The sequence below is a fragment of the Camelus dromedarius genome, chromosome X, assembly GCF_036321535.1.
Source record: "Camelus dromedarius isolate mCamDro1 chromosome X, mCamDro1.pat, whole genome shotgun sequence".
NCBI lineage: Eukaryota > Metazoa > Chordata > Mammalia > Artiodactyla > Camelidae > Camelus > Camelus dromedarius.
In genome coordinates, this window is record NC_087472.1 from 18,864,466 (window position 1) to 18,885,220 (window position 20,755).

Sequence of the window (20,755 nt, forward strand, 5' to 3'; positions counted from 1 at the left end):
ACTGTTTCGGTGAACCCAAAATGGACAAAATAAATTTTTTTGAAGTAGGGGAACAGTCTCAGGTGTGACTCTGATCCGCATTCTTTTAAGTGTAGAAATGCCTAGAATTTTTTGTTCAAGTTAAGGTGGCAGTGTCACCTTAACTAGGATATTTTTCCATAGAAGATTAATTTTCAAGTTTTATTGTACTCAAAAAGTATATTGGGTTGGATGAAGAACTGAATATTGAACATTGTAAGAAATAAAACAACGTTAACTATTACTTTTCTAGCTTTCAGAGATTGTTCGTGAGTTCAAGTCAACGAACCGTCTTCTCCTAACTGGAACACCTTTGCAGAATAACCTACATGAACTCTGGGCCCTACTCAACTTTCTATTGCCTGATGTCTTTAATTCTGCAGATGTAAGTTTGAGTCATACGTTTAAGTATAATTTTCTTATGTTCACGGACATCTGTCTTCAAAGCACAGAATGTAAATAGAAATTTATAGTTCTTTTTCATTTGTAGTTTTTTATCTGTGTGTTTTGGTTTTCTCAGAAAAGAGCTCTTGAGTAGAAAGTTTTTCAAATGGGGATATTTAGAGAAATAATGTTTCTTTTCTTTGAGATCATCCTGCCTGTTAAACTTTGCCTCTATCACATTGCTACCACAACTTACGACATGAAGTAGGCTGAGTTCAGAACAGTGCATTCTAAATTTTCTTGTGATTACATTGGTGACTGGGACATTGTGCTGTACACCAGAAGTTGACACCTTGTAACTGACTATACTTCAGTTGTAAAAGTTATTTAAAAGTAAATAAATACATAAAATACGTTTTCTCGTAAATACATTGCAAGGGCTTTCTGCATACTAGTTTGGCAGATGAAGTGATTGAAATAATCTGATTATTGTAGGCATTAACATTTGGTGAGTATTAAAGAGCTCATAATATGTAATTTGAAAAGCAGCATATTTTGTAAATGAATGATTTATACTGTTTTTATCATTAACACAAGGTTATGCTAGTGCAGCAAACTGAATTGAATGATTTAAGGACTTTGGAGCTCGATTTTCCTCATTACTGATATTAATTGATAATAAAAAGTACCAAGTTCAGCTATCTATTGGTTTGTATACCTTATCTTGCTTTTGTTCATTTTTGTTGTTTAATTCATATTTTCATTAGTATGTCTTCGACTTTATATTCTTATTCCTACTCCTCTTAACTGGATATAATGCTCCTATGGTATGGGGAAGCCTAATAAAAGGCTTTTAAGGAAAAACTGCTGATGGAGTGCCTATATAATGGGGTTCAAGTTTTGTTAACTGTACCACTATTTTATCTATTTTCAGAAGTAAATAACATTGGCCATCACAGTTAACATATTTTTGAAAGTGCTTTTAAAGTGAATTATTGCTATATGAGTTGTGTAAGAATTTATAGAATATTGCATTTTAAAAAACTGTGCACTTACTGTAGAATTTTTACCCTTCCACAGGACTTTGATTCTTGGTTTGACACTAAAAATTGTCTTGGTGACCAAAAACTTGTGGAAAGACTTCACGCAGTAAGTAATAGCAGACAAAATTTAGTAACTGAGCCAGAAAACCAACTGCCGTAGAATCTGTTTGAACTTGTGGATTAGCGTCTTGTCTCGATCTCAGTGCTTTTCCCTCTCAACCTTTCTGACAGCCTCTTTGGGAGACAAACTCCCACTGTGTCCTCAGTCTGTCTGTGGAAACCGATTTTTTTGCTTTGACTCTCCCCCGTGGATAATGAGGCCCTCTCCCATAGAGGCTGTCCACTCTCCCGCACCCCGCACATCCTCGGTATTGCATCAGTATTCTCCTAGTTCCCCAGTGCTGTTTCGAAACCACTTCTTCTCCACGGTCATGTGTAGAACTCTTCCTTTGGGGCTCGAGTTATCTTGCAAGTCCACCCTCCACCCATTGTCTTCTCTGTCTTCTACTCATTACCAGGTGACTTCCTCACTTTCATTGAACACCAGGTTTCCATTCTTTGATAACAGCTTCTCGTACCCTTCTAATTCTTTCACTCATGTAACTCCTCTTGTACCTGTCCTGTTGCCTTACAGAGATACCCAGTCCCTGGACCCCTGCTTTCCATCCCTATCTGTCAGCCCGTTTCTGTTATTACCTCTTCTGTACCCAGCAAAGAGCCCATTTGCTATCACTTGAGCCATTTTGGCCAATATCTCAAACTCCCTTGCTCTCTTGACCTGCCAGTTCTGCCCTAAAAGCTCTAAACTGGAATTATGTAACTGTGTCTCTGTCCTCTGGGTTAGAATTCTACTTTTACCCCTTATGAGCAGAGTGACCTGCTCTGTACTGGGGCTGCTCAGCTGATAAAGATTACACCCACCGTACAGGTTGGAACCACCGTGGTTTTGTTACCCTAACATAAGCTGGGATTTGACAATGTTGGTGAGCCTTCAACATGGCCTTCTTCAGCATCCTTTCCCTTTTCTTGTATAACAGCTATTTCAGACTTTCCCCAATGTCCCCAAGACTTCTTCTCCAGGTCTTCCTTGCCCTCTTCCTTTCTCAGCAAGGAACATCACTCCTTTCTCAAAGAGAAAATGGAAGTCCTTAGCTAGGAACTCCTTCAAGGATATCCATCTTCCAAGGTTAGCTGTATTTGTGCTTCTTACCTTCTGTTTGAGTAGAAGAAGTCTTCTTTCTCTGGGCAATGGCTAATCCTTCCAACACAAACCCTGGATCTCAACTTTTCTTGTTTCCATATGGACCTTTCCCCTTGACTTATCCTTTTTATTGACTGAATTTTCTACCTCTCCTTCCGTATTGGTTCTTTTCCCTCAACATGTAAGCATGCTCAAGTATCTCCGTCATTAAGTCCTAACCCACACTGAGACCCACCCACCCTCACGTATATACAAAACATTACTCCCTCAACACAGTGTCCCTCTGTAGCTATGATTCTCATTTATTCCCTTGCTAGTTAAGCTTTCTGAGACATTGGTTTATCCTCTTTATCTCCACCACCAAATCTCCTAGTCACTCTTTTTTCAGATGTACACCTATAACTTTTTTAATTGGCTTAGCGGAGTTTTGTGTGGAAGTGGCTATAGAAGCGTTTCACTATTTTTTTGTCTGCTATTTTTAATAAGCATCTCAAGCCTTCTTTACAAATTAAAAAAAAAACGACAACATATTGTCCCACTCTCTCTCTCTCCTCCGATCCTGGCAAAATGTACCCTTGGTGTGGCAGAGGCCCCGTCTGTTTTCCCCTGCACTGTGCCCCGTGCGCTTGAGCCAGAGTAACTGCTCGTTAGACGTTTATTGACTTGAAGCCCTAACAGTCATTCGTGCTGTCAATATTTGTTTAGAGTTAAACAGAACAAGTCAAGAAACAAATGACGTTGCGTAATGGAGAATTTATTGTGAGAATGCAGAAGAGGAGTAGAGGACAGGTCTTCTAAGAATCTTGTAACACAGGTTGTAGCACCGCTGGGCCTCTGACAGCGGGAACTCGGGCAGCCCTGGGCGCTGCTTACTCTGTCTCTAGTGGGTCCGATTCACTCCTGGATCCACTGACCACTGACTTTTATCCATTAAATACAACTGAAGCTTGTCTCACAAGTGTTTGTGAGTTTTCGGTTGCTGGGTTCAGGGTATACCCTTTGGTCAGCCTCCTGGCTTCTCTCTAATGTTTAGCACCGCTAGCCACTCCTGCTTGAAGTGCTTTCCTGCTTAGTATCCGGGCTATGGAATGGATTTTCTCTTAACCTCTTTCACTACTCGATTCAGTCCCTGTTACAGGCTTTTCTTTTTCTGTCCCTGAAAGTTTCCTATTTTGTAGGGCTTTGTCTTTGACTTTCTTTTTCATACATGTCCTCCCTGGGGGTCCACTCCCATAGTTTCAGCTACCACTCGAAGCTTACAACTTCCAGATTTCTCTCTCCTTATCTTTCGCCTAAGCTAGATTTACATGTCCCTCTGCCTTCTGAGTCTTCTACCTAAATGTCTCACAGGCAGTTTAAACTCTTAAAAATGCCTCTTAGACAAATTTAAGAGGCCCAAACAGGAAACCAGAAGTCTTCTTTTGCACTTCCCTTTTCCTTACCTCTCATGTAACTTTAATAATAATAGCTGCAGTTTACTCGCCATGGTCAAGCCCTACACGGCACGACCACAGACTGTCACAGCAGCCTTGAAAGTAGGTATCTTTATCTCCATTTAAAAATGCTTGGCCTGGGCATATACCAAAAATGTATTTTTGATGAATGGATGAGGAAACAGGCTTGGAAAAGCTAAGCAACTTGCCCAGCTCATAACAGCTACTCAGGGACTGAGCTGGCTGTAGAATCAGCCTAATCTGGGTTTGAATTCTGCTTCTACCACTTACTGGCAAAGTGACTGTTGACATTACTAAAATTGAAATAATCACATTTCCTTCAAAAGATTTATTGTAAGGATTTAATACTCTTATGTAAAATAAAGTTCATGGTGCAGTGTCTGGTACATTGCAGGTACTCTACAGATTTTTTTCCCTTGTGATAGAATCTGCCTTGCAGGTGTACACTGATTATTTCATGTTTTCTCTCTGTTCATTCACATCTTTCTTAACATTGAAGCATTTTCTCCTCATTTACATATTTAACCATTTTGAAATGAACTGAATTTTTATTTCACTTTTAGAGACCTTCCAATCTACTCTGACCTCAGATTTCCTCTAAGGTTTAAAAATCTTATACGACAGCAAATTTTTTTAAAAGGTTATTTTTTACGTCTTCAGTAGTCAGTAATCTTGTTGTCTTAATTTTTAATGTCTTTTGTGCCATCAGATCATGAATGTCTAATTTAGGTCCCCTACTCTGATTTTCTAATGGGCCATTACTTGGTTCTTTTTTACCAAGAAAGTTAGCAGCTGGTGTTGGTAGTGTTTTTCAGATTATACAGTGGGAAGTAAATTTCACATTAGGGTGTTGTCGATGAAATAAATGGCTTATAACATTGAATGTTTTATAAACTTTTATAAAAACTATCACTTCTTAGGTTTTGAAACCATTTTTGTTACGTCGTATAAAAACTGATGTAGAGAAGAGCCTGCCCCCTAAAAAGGAAATCAAGATTTACTTGGGACTGAGTAAAATGCAGCGAGAATGGTGAGCTATTTTATTTCCATTAGAATTTATTTATGTATAAGGATTTATTAAAAATTAGCTTTGTAGTGGTTCAATTGTGCCTTTAGTTCATAAATTACATTTTATGTTTAAATGCCAAGTTATGTAGTCCAAATATTTTTATAGAAAATTGAGGAGTATTTTATTTAACCTTTAGGAAAGAGCATGGACCTGGACATCTATAGACCTGTGTTTGAGTCCATGCTTTGCCTCTTAGTAGGTATTTAGTTTGGACAAGTTATGTAACCTCAGTTTCCCTTCTGTAAAATGGGGATAATAATACTTAGGTTATAGAGATGATGTCGGAGTTAAAGGGGATAATGTCACTGGCACATTTGTTATTGTTGCTTTTTCCATCAATGAAAATAGTAATAATGATAATAATGACAAGTAATAATAAGATGAATGAAAATATCAGCGATGTGGATATTACAAAAATAGAAACTGGAATAGTTTGATAAATACCAACAGAGCAGGAAATTGACATGAGGAGTCACAAGGAATCATAAATTAGACATGTTAACAAAATGTTGCTTATATAAATGATATTAGTTCACTTATATAGTGAATTCTCTATTATTGAAGCCAGTATCTGGTAGTGGTGAAGAGTATATGTCTCTGGACTCAGTCATAAGATCAAACCCTGGATTTGTCCCTTTCTTTGGCTCTGAATAAGTTGTTTTACTTCTTTTAGCTGCCTGAATTTCTGTCTATTAGATGGGGGTGACCCTAGTACTTATCTTGGAATTGTGAAGATTTAACAAGATGATTCACATACCTGGCACTGGCACTCAGTACAGGTTGGCTGTGGTTATAATGAAATATTATGACTGTCCAGGAGGATACATAGGTCTGTTTTCAGCTGGGTGAAGGTCTGGAAAAGATAATAAAAATGTTTATAGGATCAGAAAAAAATGACCTGTACAGACAGGTATAAGAAATTGTTTTTAGCTCAAACAGTAAAAGTTGGATACCAACTTTCAGCAAATATTGTAGTTATTAAATAATTATCAGATGTAGTTATCTGAATTGTCATCAGCTGATGGAAATTTCTAGCAATGGATAAAGCAGGAGGAAACAGGTTAATAGGCAACATACAAGTTAAAATGTTCAAATCTTCACTAGTTTCTTGGTTTTGCTGATCAGATTTAGTCTCAAATCAAATCTTTTTATTTATCTTTAAACAGGAATCTAAGCTGGTCACCAAAGGGACATTTCTTGATGGCATTAAGCTTTTTTAATAGTCGATGATTAATTATAGTATAAAATTTTAGGTATACCAAGATCCTGATGAAAGATATTGATGTTTTAAACTCTGCTGGCAAAATGGACAAGATGCGACTCTTAAACATTCTGATGCAGCTTCGAAAGTGTTGTAATCATCCTTACCTGTTTGATGGTGCTGAACCTGGTCCACCCTATACCACCGATGAGCACATCGTTAGCAACAGTGGTAAAATGGTAGTTCTTGATAAACTGTTGGCCAAACTTAAAGAACAGGGTGAGTTACAAATCCTCAAATTAACATGAAATAATTTAAGATTGTATATGAATAACATTTTGCATAATCACTCGTCATTCACTCATCCACTTGTTCTGCAGACATCGTTGAATCCTTACTGTTTGTTAGGAACTGTCCTACGGGCTGGATATACAAGGATGCGTGAGACAACTGTCCTTGCCTTGTAGATGCTCACAGTGAAGTGAGGGGGAATAGTTACAGCTCTTTGTGATCAGTGCTGAGAGATTGGGACTTGGGGAAGTTTTCACAAAGATGACGTTTGAGGGTAGCACTGGAGAATGTGTAGGAGTAAACCATGAGAGAAAGGAAGGGAAGGGATTTCCAGGGCAGTGAAGCAGAGGTGTGAAAGAAGAGAGTGCGGAGCTGTTGGTATTTGGATAGAGTGGTAGTTGATGAGTCTGGGAAGATGGATGGGGCCAAATTACAAAAGGCCTTTTCAACTATGTTTTAAGGAGTTTGGACTATTTTGAAGGCGGTGGGATATGGTCATAGAAGATTTGGTTGTGGACAGTGACATGACAGACTTGTGCATTAGGAAGAGAAGCTTGGACCAGTATGGGCGTATCTACTGAGGATGAGAGAGTAGAAACATCTTCAGGGCAGAATAAAGGCAGACTTTAAATGATTTCAGTGTGTGTGGAGGGTTTTGAAGGCTTTAAAAATGCATAACTCAAGAAATGCGTAATTCTGTAGTATCCCTTGAAGAGGTGTGTGTGTGTGTGTGTTTAATGGAATGTTCATGTGCTATGTATTTATATTGCTTAGGATGTTTTATTTTTGTAACTTTCAAGTTAGTTTTACACAGGTGGAATAACTTGCTTTTTTTTGGTGAAATGTTTTAGGTTCAAGGGTTCTCATTTTTAGCCAGATGACTCGCTTGCTGGACATTTTGGAGGATTATTGTATGTGGCGTGGTTATGAGTATTGTCGACTGGATGGACAAACCCCACATGAAGAAAGAGAGGTGAGGAAGAGAAAATAAAACAAGATTTCAAAAATGAGAATTCAGTTAAGCTATGTTTCTCATCATTAGGTAGTTTTGAATTTTGCCCTTTTCTTTAGCTGGGTGCATTGAATTTGTCGCTACCACCTCTCTCTCAGATCTTCAGCTGGACTTCCATTACACTGACTCTTTATGAATCATTCTTTCCAAGGTCTTCAAAGACATTCTCACTCATCTAACCACTGCTGTCTCTGACCTTTGAATTACTGTTCCTCAACGTACTCTTTGACCCCCAATTCTATGTCATTTTCTTTTCTTGATTTGCCTCCTACAGTAGACCCTCGCCATTCGTGGAGTTTAACAATTGAGATTTTTTCATTTTATGAGCAACCCTAAGAACTCATGAGACAGTATGTAAAGGGAATAATCTCAGTCCTATAGAAATTTTGTAAAACTGCAATGGAACAACAGAGGTGTAGGTGCTTATCACGCATTTGGATCTTGGAATACCAAATGATTGCGGTGCAGAAATGAGTCCCGTAGCTAGTGAGGAAGCCTACCTAGCACCCAGTATCTTTCTCTAATTTGGAAATTCTTGAAGATTTTTAGATTATTTCTCATGAATGTCAGGGGTCTAATGTATTTTAAACCCTTTAAAGCACTTTTTTTGGGCGAGGGCTTTGCTAATTTATCTTCTCTTTTCTGTGATCCTTTAGGGCTCTGTCTTTGGCCTCTGTTTTAAGTCTATACTCATGCTCTGGGCAGAGATCGTGATTTCATGGTATAGTGGAAAATGCATTTGAACTTGGTTTCAGAAGACCTGAATTTTAGCACCAGCTCCACCACTATGTAGTGTGTGCAAGCTATTTAATCCTCTGAGCCTCAGTATCTGTAACTGTGTAGTGTAAGGGTAATATTAATGCCTAGGCTTCTGTTTTCCTGACAACGTTGTGAGGATCATTGGATATAATAGATATGAACACAGTTTTTGTACTGTGCAGTGCGTAGAGACCACAGGTCATGAAATTGCACATGGGCCTTTTTACCTCTCAGTTCTAGGACCCTTTCTCAGGCCACAGAGACTCTCAGCCTGTGTCCCTCTCCTTCCATACCTACAGTGGGCACTCCATCCCTTGTGTGCTTCCTTAGTGAAACCTGGCTGTCATATACCGTAGTGTCACAGCAGGAGCGCAGGCCCTTTTCACATTAAGGGTTTCCCTGCTGCCCCCTGTGGGGAAACAGTTGTAATATTTATAAATGTGGGGATGTTTCAAAGCTTACATTGTTCCCTGCTCTATAATGTTTTACTCTCTGAAATGGTAACTTGAAGCTTTATTGGGCTTTTACTAATTTATTCCTGAGAATGAATTTCTCCAAATCCACCTTAAGCATAGGCCATTGAGTACAATTCAAGATGGCCTTTCTTCTGGAATGAAGATGAATTGAAGGCAGAAGAGTAGGTGCTTTCCGATCTCGAATAGTTAATTTGCATTTCTGACTAATCTCTCTGCTCATGAACAATATGGACATTACCTAATTATGCCCAAATTATCTGGCTTCTTAAAATGTCAAATAATGTTCTCCCTTCAGAGACTTTGAATTGCATGTTTTGACTTTAGATACAGCAGAGTGCAAGCTGTTCATTTTGTTTTGGAAATGTCCTGTCTTCCCATGATGTTGTTGTTCAGACAAGCATTTCATCTATTTTCCCAATAAGAAGGGGAAGACCTCATTTGAGTCTTTATTCTAGTTGTTTGCCAGCAACTAGAATAATAAGCAATTCTTTCTCATTAGCCCTCAGATTTGCCCTTTCTCCATTGCTGCAGCTAAATTCAGCCAGTCCCTGTCACCTTTACTTATTGGCCTCTTTGCTTTTATAGAGAAAGGAACTAACATTTATCAAGCAACGACTATAAGCTAGGCAACTTACAGTTCAGTTGAATTCTCCCAGCAGCCCAGTAAAGTATTGGCATAATTTTCTCCATTTGAAACTGTGTCTCAGAGAGGTTAAATGCTTGCTGAGAACCACATGTGTAATAAATGGTAGAGTTATGATTCACGCCCAGGTTTTTGCTATTTCCTCTACACCGATTGCCTCTCACTACACCATGCTGCTTTCTGTACCGCCCCTCTACCTGCTGTGCGGGCTGCGGCAGAGTCACCTTCTCTGCCTGCAACTTTTGACCATTCTTAAAAAATAGAACTTCCTGTATTTTGTGATTATAAAAGTAATATATGATTGCCAAGGAAATTTGGAAAATAAAAGTATTTCTGGCCAATCTTTTTGTGCATTATAACATATATAAGTAATTGATATTATATGCTATACACTGCACTTTTTACTCAGTTAAGTTGTACTATGTGAGTAAAAAAAATCATTGTTAAGAATAATTTGAATGTAATATTTCATCCTAGGGACATACTATAAATAATTTATCCCCCTATTGTTGATCATTTAGGTTGTTTCCAATTTTTCACTATTATAAATAATGCGTAAGTAAAAATCCTTATGCATAAATCTTTATGCCCATCTCTGATTATTTCCTTAGGATAAATTCCTAGAAGTGGAATTACTGGGTCAAAGGGTATGAACACTTTTAAGACTCTTGATGCATATTGCCAAATTGCTTTCCAGAAAGGTTGTACCAATTTACACTCCCAGCAGCAATGTATGAGAGTGCCCGTCTCACCGCCCCCTCGTCAACATTGAGTATTATCATTTTTTTAATCTTCAAAAAATGGTATTATGTTGTTTTAATTTGCATTTATTGAGTTACTAGTGAGATTGAACATTGTTCTTGTGTTTATTAGCCATTTGTATTTGTTCTTCTGTGTATTGTCTGCTCTTTTATATTTCTCATTTTTCTTTTGGGGTTTTAGTGTTTTTTTCAAACTAATTTGTATGAGATCTTTATATAGTAAGGATATTAACATCCTATTAATTTTTAAGACTCTTTACTAAATATGCCTGGATTACCTTCCTAATTTTCCTCATTACTTCCCTGTCTGCCCCTTTTCACCATGTGGAAATAAGTTTACTTACCTCCCCCTTTATCTGTTGCTCTCATTCCCATTTCTAAACCTTTTTCTTTCTTGATTGGTCTTCTAAACTATATCTTCTTTATTAATCCTTCATAAACTAATGGGAATGAAGTTGAGATTTCTGACACTTTTACCCCCTAGATATATTTCAACTCTCACTCAATTAAAACATTTTCACTATTATTGTTTTAAAATAATTTAAATAATTTATTACTTGCTTAGTTAAATTTGTCTTTGTGATTGTTCTTTGTCTTTATTGATGTAAGCTTCTAAAGATTAGAACTTTATGTAATATACTTTTTATAGCAATTCACATAGTACAGTTTATAGATAGATGCTTAAATATTTTTGAAGATGGAAGAGTATTATAAAGAATATTATTAAAATATTATAAAAAAGAATATTATAAAGTATTATTCTAAAAAGTGGGGTTTTGAGCATGCATGTTAAAAAATGTATATTTTTTTCTTAAGGACTCTGGTAGTATAATTTGATTTTTCTCTCTTTTTCTTCCATCTCCTGTGTCAATCTTAATAAAAAAAGGAAGCAATAGAGGCCTTTAATGTTCCTAATAGTAGCAAGTTCATCTTTATGCTGAGTACCAGGGCTGGAGGCCTCGGAATTAACTTGGCAAGTGCTGATGTGGTTATACTGTATGATTCAGACTGGAATCCACAGGTTGACCTGCAAGCTATGGTTAGTAATTTCTAATGATATCGGAAATGTATCTTAGCTCAGAAAACTATTGTTATTTATAGGGCACAAAAATAATTAATGATAAAAGGATAACAACAATTTGGGGGAGGTTTTGTAGATGTTATAATAGATTTTCCTGGAAAACAGAGTTGGCTGTGCTAAGTGCAAAGACAAATGGAATGAAAATAAACAAATGCACCCCAAATTCAACTATAGAATTTGTGTGCCAATTTTGGCTTTTATCATGAAACAGAAATGTCATTTTTTTCTCATTCCTGAGTATTGAAGAGGACACATACATATGTTTTAGTGAAAAAGGCTTAAAAATTAATCTCTCAATATTATGCTGCTTAACAACTGAATATATTAAAATCCTTAGCATTGAAATTGGGAGAGGTAGAATTTTAACTTTTGTAATAAAACAGTTGGGGCCAGAAGGTAAAAAGGTAACAAAGGAATATATTCCAGGAAAACATTTGCTACCTAAGGACACCATCAGAAACTATTCTACCTTTTAAAAAAATTTCAGAGAGCTGTCTGTTATCTTTCATCATGGTGTCATTTATTGAACTAGAGCTCTAACTTCAGTCATTGTGACTCACATTTTAAGATCAATATAATTTCAGAAGTAAAACAGATACAAAACAGCTATGCATTCAAAATCTTGAGAATTTGTGGGACAATTGACTGTCTTTGGAAACAATTAAAGTTATATGCCAATGATGAGGCATACCCTAGAAGTTCTTCCTTTTCTTTTGTAATAGAGAATTGAAAAATATTGACCATTGGGACAGTTTAAAATCAACATGCTTTGGCATAATTATTACTACTTTAGCGTGGTACTGAACTTCCTGTTTGATGTGACTAAGTAGGAGTAAGCCCCAGTAAGTTGCAGTGTTACTGAACTGGAAAACCTATTGATAACGCTTCATTTCCTTAAAAGTGTTAGAATATAGCTGATCTTTCACAATTTACTGATTTGAGTTTGAAATGTAAATATATGTAGGGGTGTTGTGTTCTCTTTCGGTGCGCTGCTTCGAAACTGTTACTGGGCTCCGGTGTTTTTACATTCAATACAAGGACTGTTTTGAACCTTGTTTCTTTGATTTTTTTTTTTCTCGACTCCCCTCCTCCCTTCACCTATTTGCTCTGGCAGCTTCTGTGTTTTAAAAACACTCCCCCTAGTTGTTTTTATGTTATCAGAACTTGCCACCTGTCACCTTTACCAACTATAAACCATAGGACCAATTCTAGACCATATAGTAAGGGTATTAATATCCTATTAATTTTTATGACCCTTTACTATAGATTCCTGAATTGCCTCAGTGAGCAGAAAGAACTGCTTGCTGATGAGGGAAAGCTGACTTTTGCCACCATAGCAACCCTCGTTAACTACTTTGCCCCTCACTTAAAAAACTCCTTGCTCTAGTGTAGAAGGTGTTTGTATTTAGTGGCTTAAAGTTACTTAGTAACTTAATCCAGAAGCTTTCAGCTCCCTTTAGTCCTCATCTTAAAGGGGCCTTGTCTGTTGTCCTTCTGGAAGTTTCCATTCATGGCATGGTAGAATATTTGCAGATTTCTTTGTTCCCAGGGTTAGATATTCTTAATATTCATTATCCTCCTTTCAAAACTGGCAGGTCTAGAGAGATCAGGAACTAATTTTATTTTCAGAATTTTATAGCATATGATGGCTATACCACACACTGTATCCAGAGTTATTCAGAATACCCAGTGTCTTACATTAGGATTCTTTCTACTAGGATCGGGCACATCGTATCGGTCAGAAGAAGCCAGTACGTGTGTTTCGTCTCATTACGGACAACACTGTTGAAGAAAGGATTGTTGAGAGAGCTGAGATAAAACTGAGACTTGACTCGATTGTCATACAGCAAGGTATTTATATGTATAAACTTAATTAGGCTTTTTTTTTTTTGCAAAAAGCACATGCAGTTTTCTTCAAAGGAGATTACTTTTAATGAAAATTGACCAAAATCTGCAAATTTAGTGACAGAAAAAAGTCAATTAAAAATGCTAATTTAAATCTTCCTATTTCGAAGCCTTGCATTCAGTATATGGAGTAGGTAGGTGAACATCACTGGCTTATAGTTGAATGTCAGTGGCATGTCTCTTGAAGTACTTGATATTATTTAGCAGATAAAATGTTTGGTTTAAAATTTTGAAAACCTGTATTAGAAGATGCCTTTTCATACAGAGAAGTTTGACCTGTGAAATGAAGTTTGAACATAAAAAATGTTTCTTTCTGTCCTATGTTTTGACTGAATTTTACAGAAGGAAATTCATATTGAATAGAAGGTATGGTAGAAGAAAAACTTGTAGAGTTGTTCATTAAAAATTACTTTAAAGCTCACTAATTTTCTGTTACAAAACTTTACTTATGGTTAAATGTATTGTCTGTTTAGAACCATTATGCTCTGCTTTCTCTGGAATATCACTGAATATATACAACTTTTATTTTTATTATTAGGAAGACTCATTGACCAGCAGTCTAACAAGATGGCAAAAGAGGAAATGTTGCAAATGATACGTCATGGAGCCACCCATGTTTTTGCTTCTAAAGAAAGTGAGCTGACAGATGAAGATATCACAACTCTTCTGGAAAGAGGGGAAAAGAAGGTTAGTTAAAATGGCATTTTGTTTTCACGATGGATTTAAGATCAGCATACTTCAGTGTGTGTGCTTATTGTATTGTGTTGTTTCAAATGCATGTTTCAAACGACTGATATTCTCTATAAGAATTTGTAGATTTATATCCACAAGTAATTCAGAATTTATTTAGTTTAATTTTTGATGAGAAAGACTAAGAACCAGAGTTTGAAACTGAATGACCTTATACCTCATGCTTACAATGTTGGTATTTACTTTAAAGTCAAATAAATTTTGTGTTTAATCACATATATCAGGACTGCATTTTTATAACCTTTTTTTTTTTTGCATGGGATTTGAAATTGTCTACTGATACATTGTGTTACCTCAAAGTCTTTTGTGAACATTTCATTAAATATTAAAGCATTATTTGTTAAAGTATAATAAGCTGTTTTGGAATATTGCGATTTTGTGTTGAATTTTCCTTTTTTTCACAAATTATTATGGATAATTTCAAACATAAGCAAACGTATACAGAATAGTGTAATGAACCCCCATGTATTTATCATCCATTTCCAACAACCATCAACCAGTTCTGCCCCATTCACACTCCCAGTTCATCTTCCTCCTTCCCTGGATTATCTTGGAGCAAATCTCAGACATGTCATTTCAGCTGTAAATATTTCACTATATATATCTAAAATATAAGAACTCTTTAAAAACATAATCATTATGGCATTATCCCACCTGAAAACCCCCCAAAATTCTTTAACATCAAATATCCAGTAGTATTCATATTTCCAGTTATCTCATAAATAGCTAATGCTTTTAAAAAAAGGTTTCTTTTTTTAAAGATCAGAATGCATGTAAGGTCCATACATTGTCATTGGTTGATCCGTCATCTGTATCTTTTTTTAATCTGTAGGCTCTTCCTCCATTTATATATTATTTCCCTTATAATTTATTTGGTGAAGAAAGTGGATTATTTGCCTTTTGAGTGCTCACAGTCTGGATTTTGCTGATTCCATCCCCCTGGGGTATTTTACCATGTTTACTTATTTACTGTATTTCCTATAAATTGGTTGGATTTACTTTTCAGACTATATTTTTTCTGTTTCTGAGGATCTATATCTAGGTATCTATGTATATTCATCCATATATTTATGTTACATCCCCAAGATTTTTTGTTTTGTAACTGACCTCCCACCCCCCACCTCTGGCAACCAGCCAGTCTGTTCTCTGTATCTGTGAGTTTGGTTTTCTTTTTCTTAGATTCTACATATCAGTGAGATCATATGGTATTTGTCTTTCTCTGTCTGACTTATTTCACTTAGCATAATAGCCTCAAGTTCCATCTATGTTGTCATGAATGGCAGGATCTCCTTCTTTTATGGCTGAGTAATATTCCATTGTATACATAGACACCACATTTTCTTTATTCATTCATCCATCAGTGGACGCTTAGGTTGTTTCCATGCCTTGGCTGTTGTAAATAATGCAACAAACATAGGGGTGCAGGTATCTTTTCTAGTTAGTGTCTTTATTTCCCTCAGATAAATATCCAAGAGTGGAATTGCTGGATTGTATGATAGTTCTGTTTTTAATTTTTTTGAGGAACCTCCATACTGCTTTCCATGGTGGCTGTACCAATTTACAGTCCCACCAATAGTGCACAAGGGTTCCTTTTTCTTCACATCCTCACTAACACTTGTTATTTCTTGTCTTTTTGGTAATAGCCATTCTAACAGGTGTGAGATGATATCTCATTGTGGCTTTGATTTGCATGTCCCTGGTGATTAGTGATATTGAGCACCTTTTCATATATCTGAGACCATATGTTGAATTTTGAGCAATCTTGTGTTAGTATGTTTCATATTAGTGTGCAAAATGTTGTTTAATCCAAGTTTGCCTTTATGGTTAAAATAGTAATGGCTACATCTTCAATGATAAAAGATTTTAAAGAAAGCCTAAATGAGAACATTTCATAAGAACCATTTAAGTATTTAAAATACTTGGGGCAAATTAAATTTATGTTCAAGTTTGATGTTAGCATTGCATTCTTACCTTGTAAATTAACAGACTGGATATTTCATGTCAGAAACTGATTTTTAAAAAGGTTGAGAATCCACAGGTTTTTATAAGTAACTTCAGTGATAAATTTCTAATTTCAATGCATTCAATTTTAGACTGCAGAGATGAATGAACGCTTGCAGAAAATGGGAGAGTCTTCTCTGAGAAATTTTAGAATGGACACTGAACAAAGTTTGTACAAGTTTGAAGGAGAAGATTATAGAGAAAAACAGAAGGTAACTTTTTACCCTCAACCATTATATGCTCAAATTAGCATTTCTTTCCATAACAATTATGTATTAGTAAAAACATTGGCACTTACCTGTTACAATACTCTGCTATAGAATGAAAGTGATGTAGGTCAAAATGATCTTATCCAAGGGCTAACTTTAATGTATTTTGCTGGTTTATTATTGTTATTATATTATTATTATTATCATCATTGTCATTATTATTATCATTTTTGCTGTTTTTGCTACTACTACTACCACTACTTTTGTTTTTGAGAAGCAATATAGGATTGTGGTTGAGTTCCTAGATTCTGAAGCTGAAATCACAACTGTGTCACTAATTAAGTGACTTTGGGTAATCAGTTTTTTCACCTATCAAATGGAGGTTGTAGTAACTACAGCATAGAGTAATTAGAACAAAATGTGTGGCACTTAGTGTTAATTGTATTAGTAACAATATTGTTAACATATAATTATTTAAATGCCAGAAGGACTTTGCTACAGGTGGTCTCATTTATAAGATAATGCCTTGTCATATTATACTTCATGGACAATAAAGGTTTTTTGAAGAAATGGTAGTTTATTTTGTTTAAACTAAAATTATGGCTCTAATTTTAAAAACTTTTAATTTTGAAATGACTTTAGACTTTACTGCAAAAAATAGTACAGAGTTCACATATATCCTTCACTCAGCTTTCCCTAATGTTTTTAAAAAGGATTTTAGAAGCTTTATTTTTTTTCATTATGGTTTATTACAGGATATTGAATATATTTCTGTATGCTATACAGTAGGACCTTGTTGTTTATCTCTTTTATGCGTAGTAGTCTGTATCTGTTAATCCCAAACTCCTAATTTATCCCTCCCCCACCCTTTCCCCTTATTGTAACTATAAGTTTGTTTTCTATGTCTGTGAGTCTGTTTCTGTTTTATAAATAAGTTCATTTGTGTCATTTTTTAGATTCCACATATAAGTGATGTCATATGATATTTATCTTTCTGTCTGACTTACTTCACTTAGTATGATAATCTCTAGGTCCATCCATGTTGCTGCAAATGGCATTATTTCATTCTTTTTTATGACTGAATAGTATTCTATTGTGTATATACCATATCTTGTGTATCATATATATTCATTCATCTGTCGATGGACATTTAGGTTTCTTCCATGTCTTGGCTACTGTAAGTAGTGCTGCTGTGAACATTGTGGTACTTGTATCTTTTCAAATTAGAGTTTTCTCTAGTTTGAGGGGTGGGACTGCTGGATCATATGCCAACTCTAGTGTTAGTTTTTTGAGGAATCTGCATACTGTTTTCCATAATGGCTCCACCAATTTACACTCCCACCAACAGTATAGGAGAGTCCCCTTTCCTCCACACCCTCTCCATCAGCTTCCCCTAATATTAACAGTTTACTTAGTCATAGTACAATGATCAAATCCAGGAAGTTAACATGTTTTCCCCCTAATTTCCTTTCCCTGTTCCAGGGTTTATAATCCAGGATCCCACTTTGCAATTTTTAAAAAGCAGAGTTTTAGTTTTAAGAGCAGTTTTAGGTTCAAAACAAAATCGAGTGGAAAATACAAAGAGTTCTCATATTCCTTCTGCCCCACACCCCACAGCCTCTTCCACTATCAACATCCCACACCAGTCACCAGTGTGGTATGTTTGTTACAGTAGAACCTACATTGACACATCATTATCATTCAAAGTCCATTGTTTAATAAGGGTTCACTTATGGTGTTGTACAGTCTGTGGGTTTGGACAAATGTATAAATGAGTGGTATCCACCATTATAATATCATCCAGAATAGTTTTGCTACCCTAAAAACACTCTTTATGTTCTGCCTGTTAATCCCTCTCTCCCCTTAACCCCTGGCAGCAGTTGATCTTTGTACTATCTCCATAGTTTTGCCCTTTCTGAGTGTCATATAGTTGGAATCATACTGTATGTAGCCTTTTCTGATTGACTTTTTTCACTTAGTAATATGCATTTAAAGTTCCTTCATATCTTTTCATGGCTTGATAGCTAATTTCTTTGTAGTGCTGAGTAAATACTCCATTTTCTGGATGTACTACAGTTTATTTATGCATTCATCTACTGAAGGACATCCTGATTACTTCCAAGTTTTTGTAGTTATGAGTAAAGCTGCCATAAACATTCATGTGCAGGTTTTTGGGTGGACATAGACTTTCAACTCCTTTGGTTAAATCCCAAGGAGCACGATTGCTGGATTGTATGGTAAGAATATGTGTAACTTTATTGCGTCAAAAAAATATTTTGGAATAAACCTGACCAAGGAGGTGAAAGACTTATATGCAGAGAACTATAAAACACCAATTAAGGAAATTAAAGATGATTTAAAGAAATGGAAAGATATCCCATGCTCTTAGATTGCAAAAATTAATATTTTTAAAATGGCCATAGTACCCAAAGCAATCTACAGACTTAATGCAATCCCTGTCAAATTACCCAGGACATTTCTCACAGTACTAGAACAGATAATCCTAAAATTTATATTGAATCAGAGCGGACCCAGAATTGCCAAACCAATACTGAAGAAAAAGAACGAAGCTAGAGGAATAACCCTCTCAGACTTCAGGTAATACTACAGAGCTATAGTAATCAAAACAGGGTGGTACTGGCACAAAAGCAGATATATGGATCAATGGAACAGAAAAGAGAGCCCAGGAATAAACTCACACATCTCTGATCAATTAATCTTTGGCAAAGGAGGCAATAATATACAATGGAGAAAGGACAGCCTCTTCAAGTGATGTTGGGAAAGCTGGACAGCGGAATGTAAATCATTGAAGTTAGAATGCTCCCTCACACCATACACAAAAATAAACTCAAAATGGTTTAAAGACTTAAACATAAGATGAGACACTATAAACCTCCTAGAAGAAAACATAGGAAAACATTCCCTGACATAAGTCTTAGCACTGTTCTCCTAGGGCAGTCCACCCAGGCAATAGAAATAAAAGCAAAAATAAACAAATGGGACCTAATTAAACTTATAAGCTTCTGCACAGCAAAGGAAACCATAAGCGAAACAAAACGACAACCTATGGAATGGGAGAAAATATTTGCAAATGATGCGACTGATAAGGGCTTAATTTCCAGAATATACAAACAGCTCATACAATGCCATAACAAAAAAACAACTTAATCAAAAAATGAGTGGAAGACCTAAACAAACATTTCTCCAGTGAAGACATACAAGTGGCCAGTTAGGCGCATGAGAAAGTGCTCAATGTTGCTAATTACCAGAGAAATACAAATCAAAACTACAATGAGGTTCCGTCTCACACCAGTCAGGATGGCCATCATTTAAAAAGTCCACAAACAATAAAAGCTGGAGAGGCTGTGGAGAAAAGGGAACCCTCCTACACTGTTAGTGGGAATGTAGTTTGGTGCATCTGCTATGGAAAACAGTATGGTGATTCCTTTAAAAGCTAAAAATAAACTTACATGATCCAGCAGTCCTACTGTTGGGCATACATATCTGGAGGGAACTCTTAATTCAAAAAGATACATGCACCCCAGTGTTCATAGCAGCACTATTTGCAAAAGCCAAAGCATGGAGGCAACCTAAATGTCCACTGAGAGATGATTGGATAAAGAATATGTGATACATATAACTACACATATACAATGGAATATTATTCAACCATAAAAAGAATAAAATAATGACATTTTCAGCAAATAGTTGGACCTGGCAATCATCATCCTAAGTGAAGTGAGCCAGAAAGAGAAAGAAAATTACCATATCACTTATATGTGTTTTTTTAAAAATGACACAAATGAACTTATTTACAAAACAGAAACAGACTCACAGACATAGAAAACAAACTTATGGTTAGCGGGGGAAAGAAGGGTGGAGGGATAAATTGGGAGTTTGGGATTTGCAGATACTAACTACTACATATAAAATAGATAAACAACAATGTCCTACTGTATAGCACAGAAAACTAAATTCAATACCTTGTAATAGCCTATAATGAAAAAGAATATGAAAAGGAATATATATACACACACACACACACACACACACACAAATGTCACTATGCTATACACCAGAAATTAAACGCAACATTGTAAACTGACTATACTTCAATAAAAAAGGTGATTAATTTTGTAAGAAACTGCCAACTTGTCTGAAAGTGGCCATATTGTTTTTGCATTCTTGTGGGCAGTGAATGAGAGTTCCTGTTGCTCCACATTCTCTCCAGCATTTGGTGTTGTCAGTGTTCTGGATTTTTGCCATTCTAGTAGGTGTGTAGTAGTATATCTTTGTTTTAATTTGCATTTCACTGATGACATATGATGTTGAACATCTTTTCATTTGCTTATTTGCCATCTGTATATTTCATTGAAGAGGTATGTGTTCAGATCCTTTGCCCATTTTAAAGTCAGGTTGGTGATTTTCTTATTATTGAGTTTTAACAGTTCTTTGTATATTTTGGATAACAGTCCTTTATCAGATGTGTGTTTTGCA

At 35.9% G+C, this 20,755-nt stretch overlaps 1 protein-coding gene across 8 annotated transcripts in view; it reads left to right on the forward strand.

Moving 5' to 3' along the window:
- The window catches only part of SMARCA1 (SWI/SNF related, matrix associated, actin dependent regulator of chromatin, subfamily a, member 1), a 65,409-nt gene that overhangs the window by 13,562 nt on the left and 31,092 nt on the right, over window positions 1–20,755 (forward strand). For 6 of the 8 annotated variants that reach the window (XM_031445741.2, XM_031445742.2, XM_031445740.2 and 3 more), the window contains 10 exons: window positions 272–403; window positions 1,483–1,551; window positions 5,021–5,130; window positions 6,423–6,649; window positions 7,513–7,634; window positions 10,163–10,198; window positions 11,199–11,351; window positions 13,112–13,244; window positions 13,837–13,985; window positions 16,142–16,261. In XM_031445741.2, the coding sequence (XP_031301601.2) occupies window positions 272–403; window positions 1,483–1,551; window positions 5,021–5,130; window positions 6,423–6,649; window positions 7,513–7,634; window positions 10,163–10,198; window positions 11,199–11,351; window positions 13,112–13,244; window positions 13,837–13,985; window positions 16,142–16,261 (1,251 nt within the window). The remainder of the gene's footprint in view (window positions 1–271; window positions 404–1,482; window positions 1,552–5,020; window positions 5,131–6,422; window positions 6,650–7,512; window positions 7,635–10,162; window positions 10,199–11,198; window positions 11,352–13,111; window positions 13,245–13,836; window positions 13,986–16,141; window positions 16,262–20,755) is intronic. The other 2 variants (XM_064482738.1, XM_031445738.2) reach the window with 1 other exon arrangement.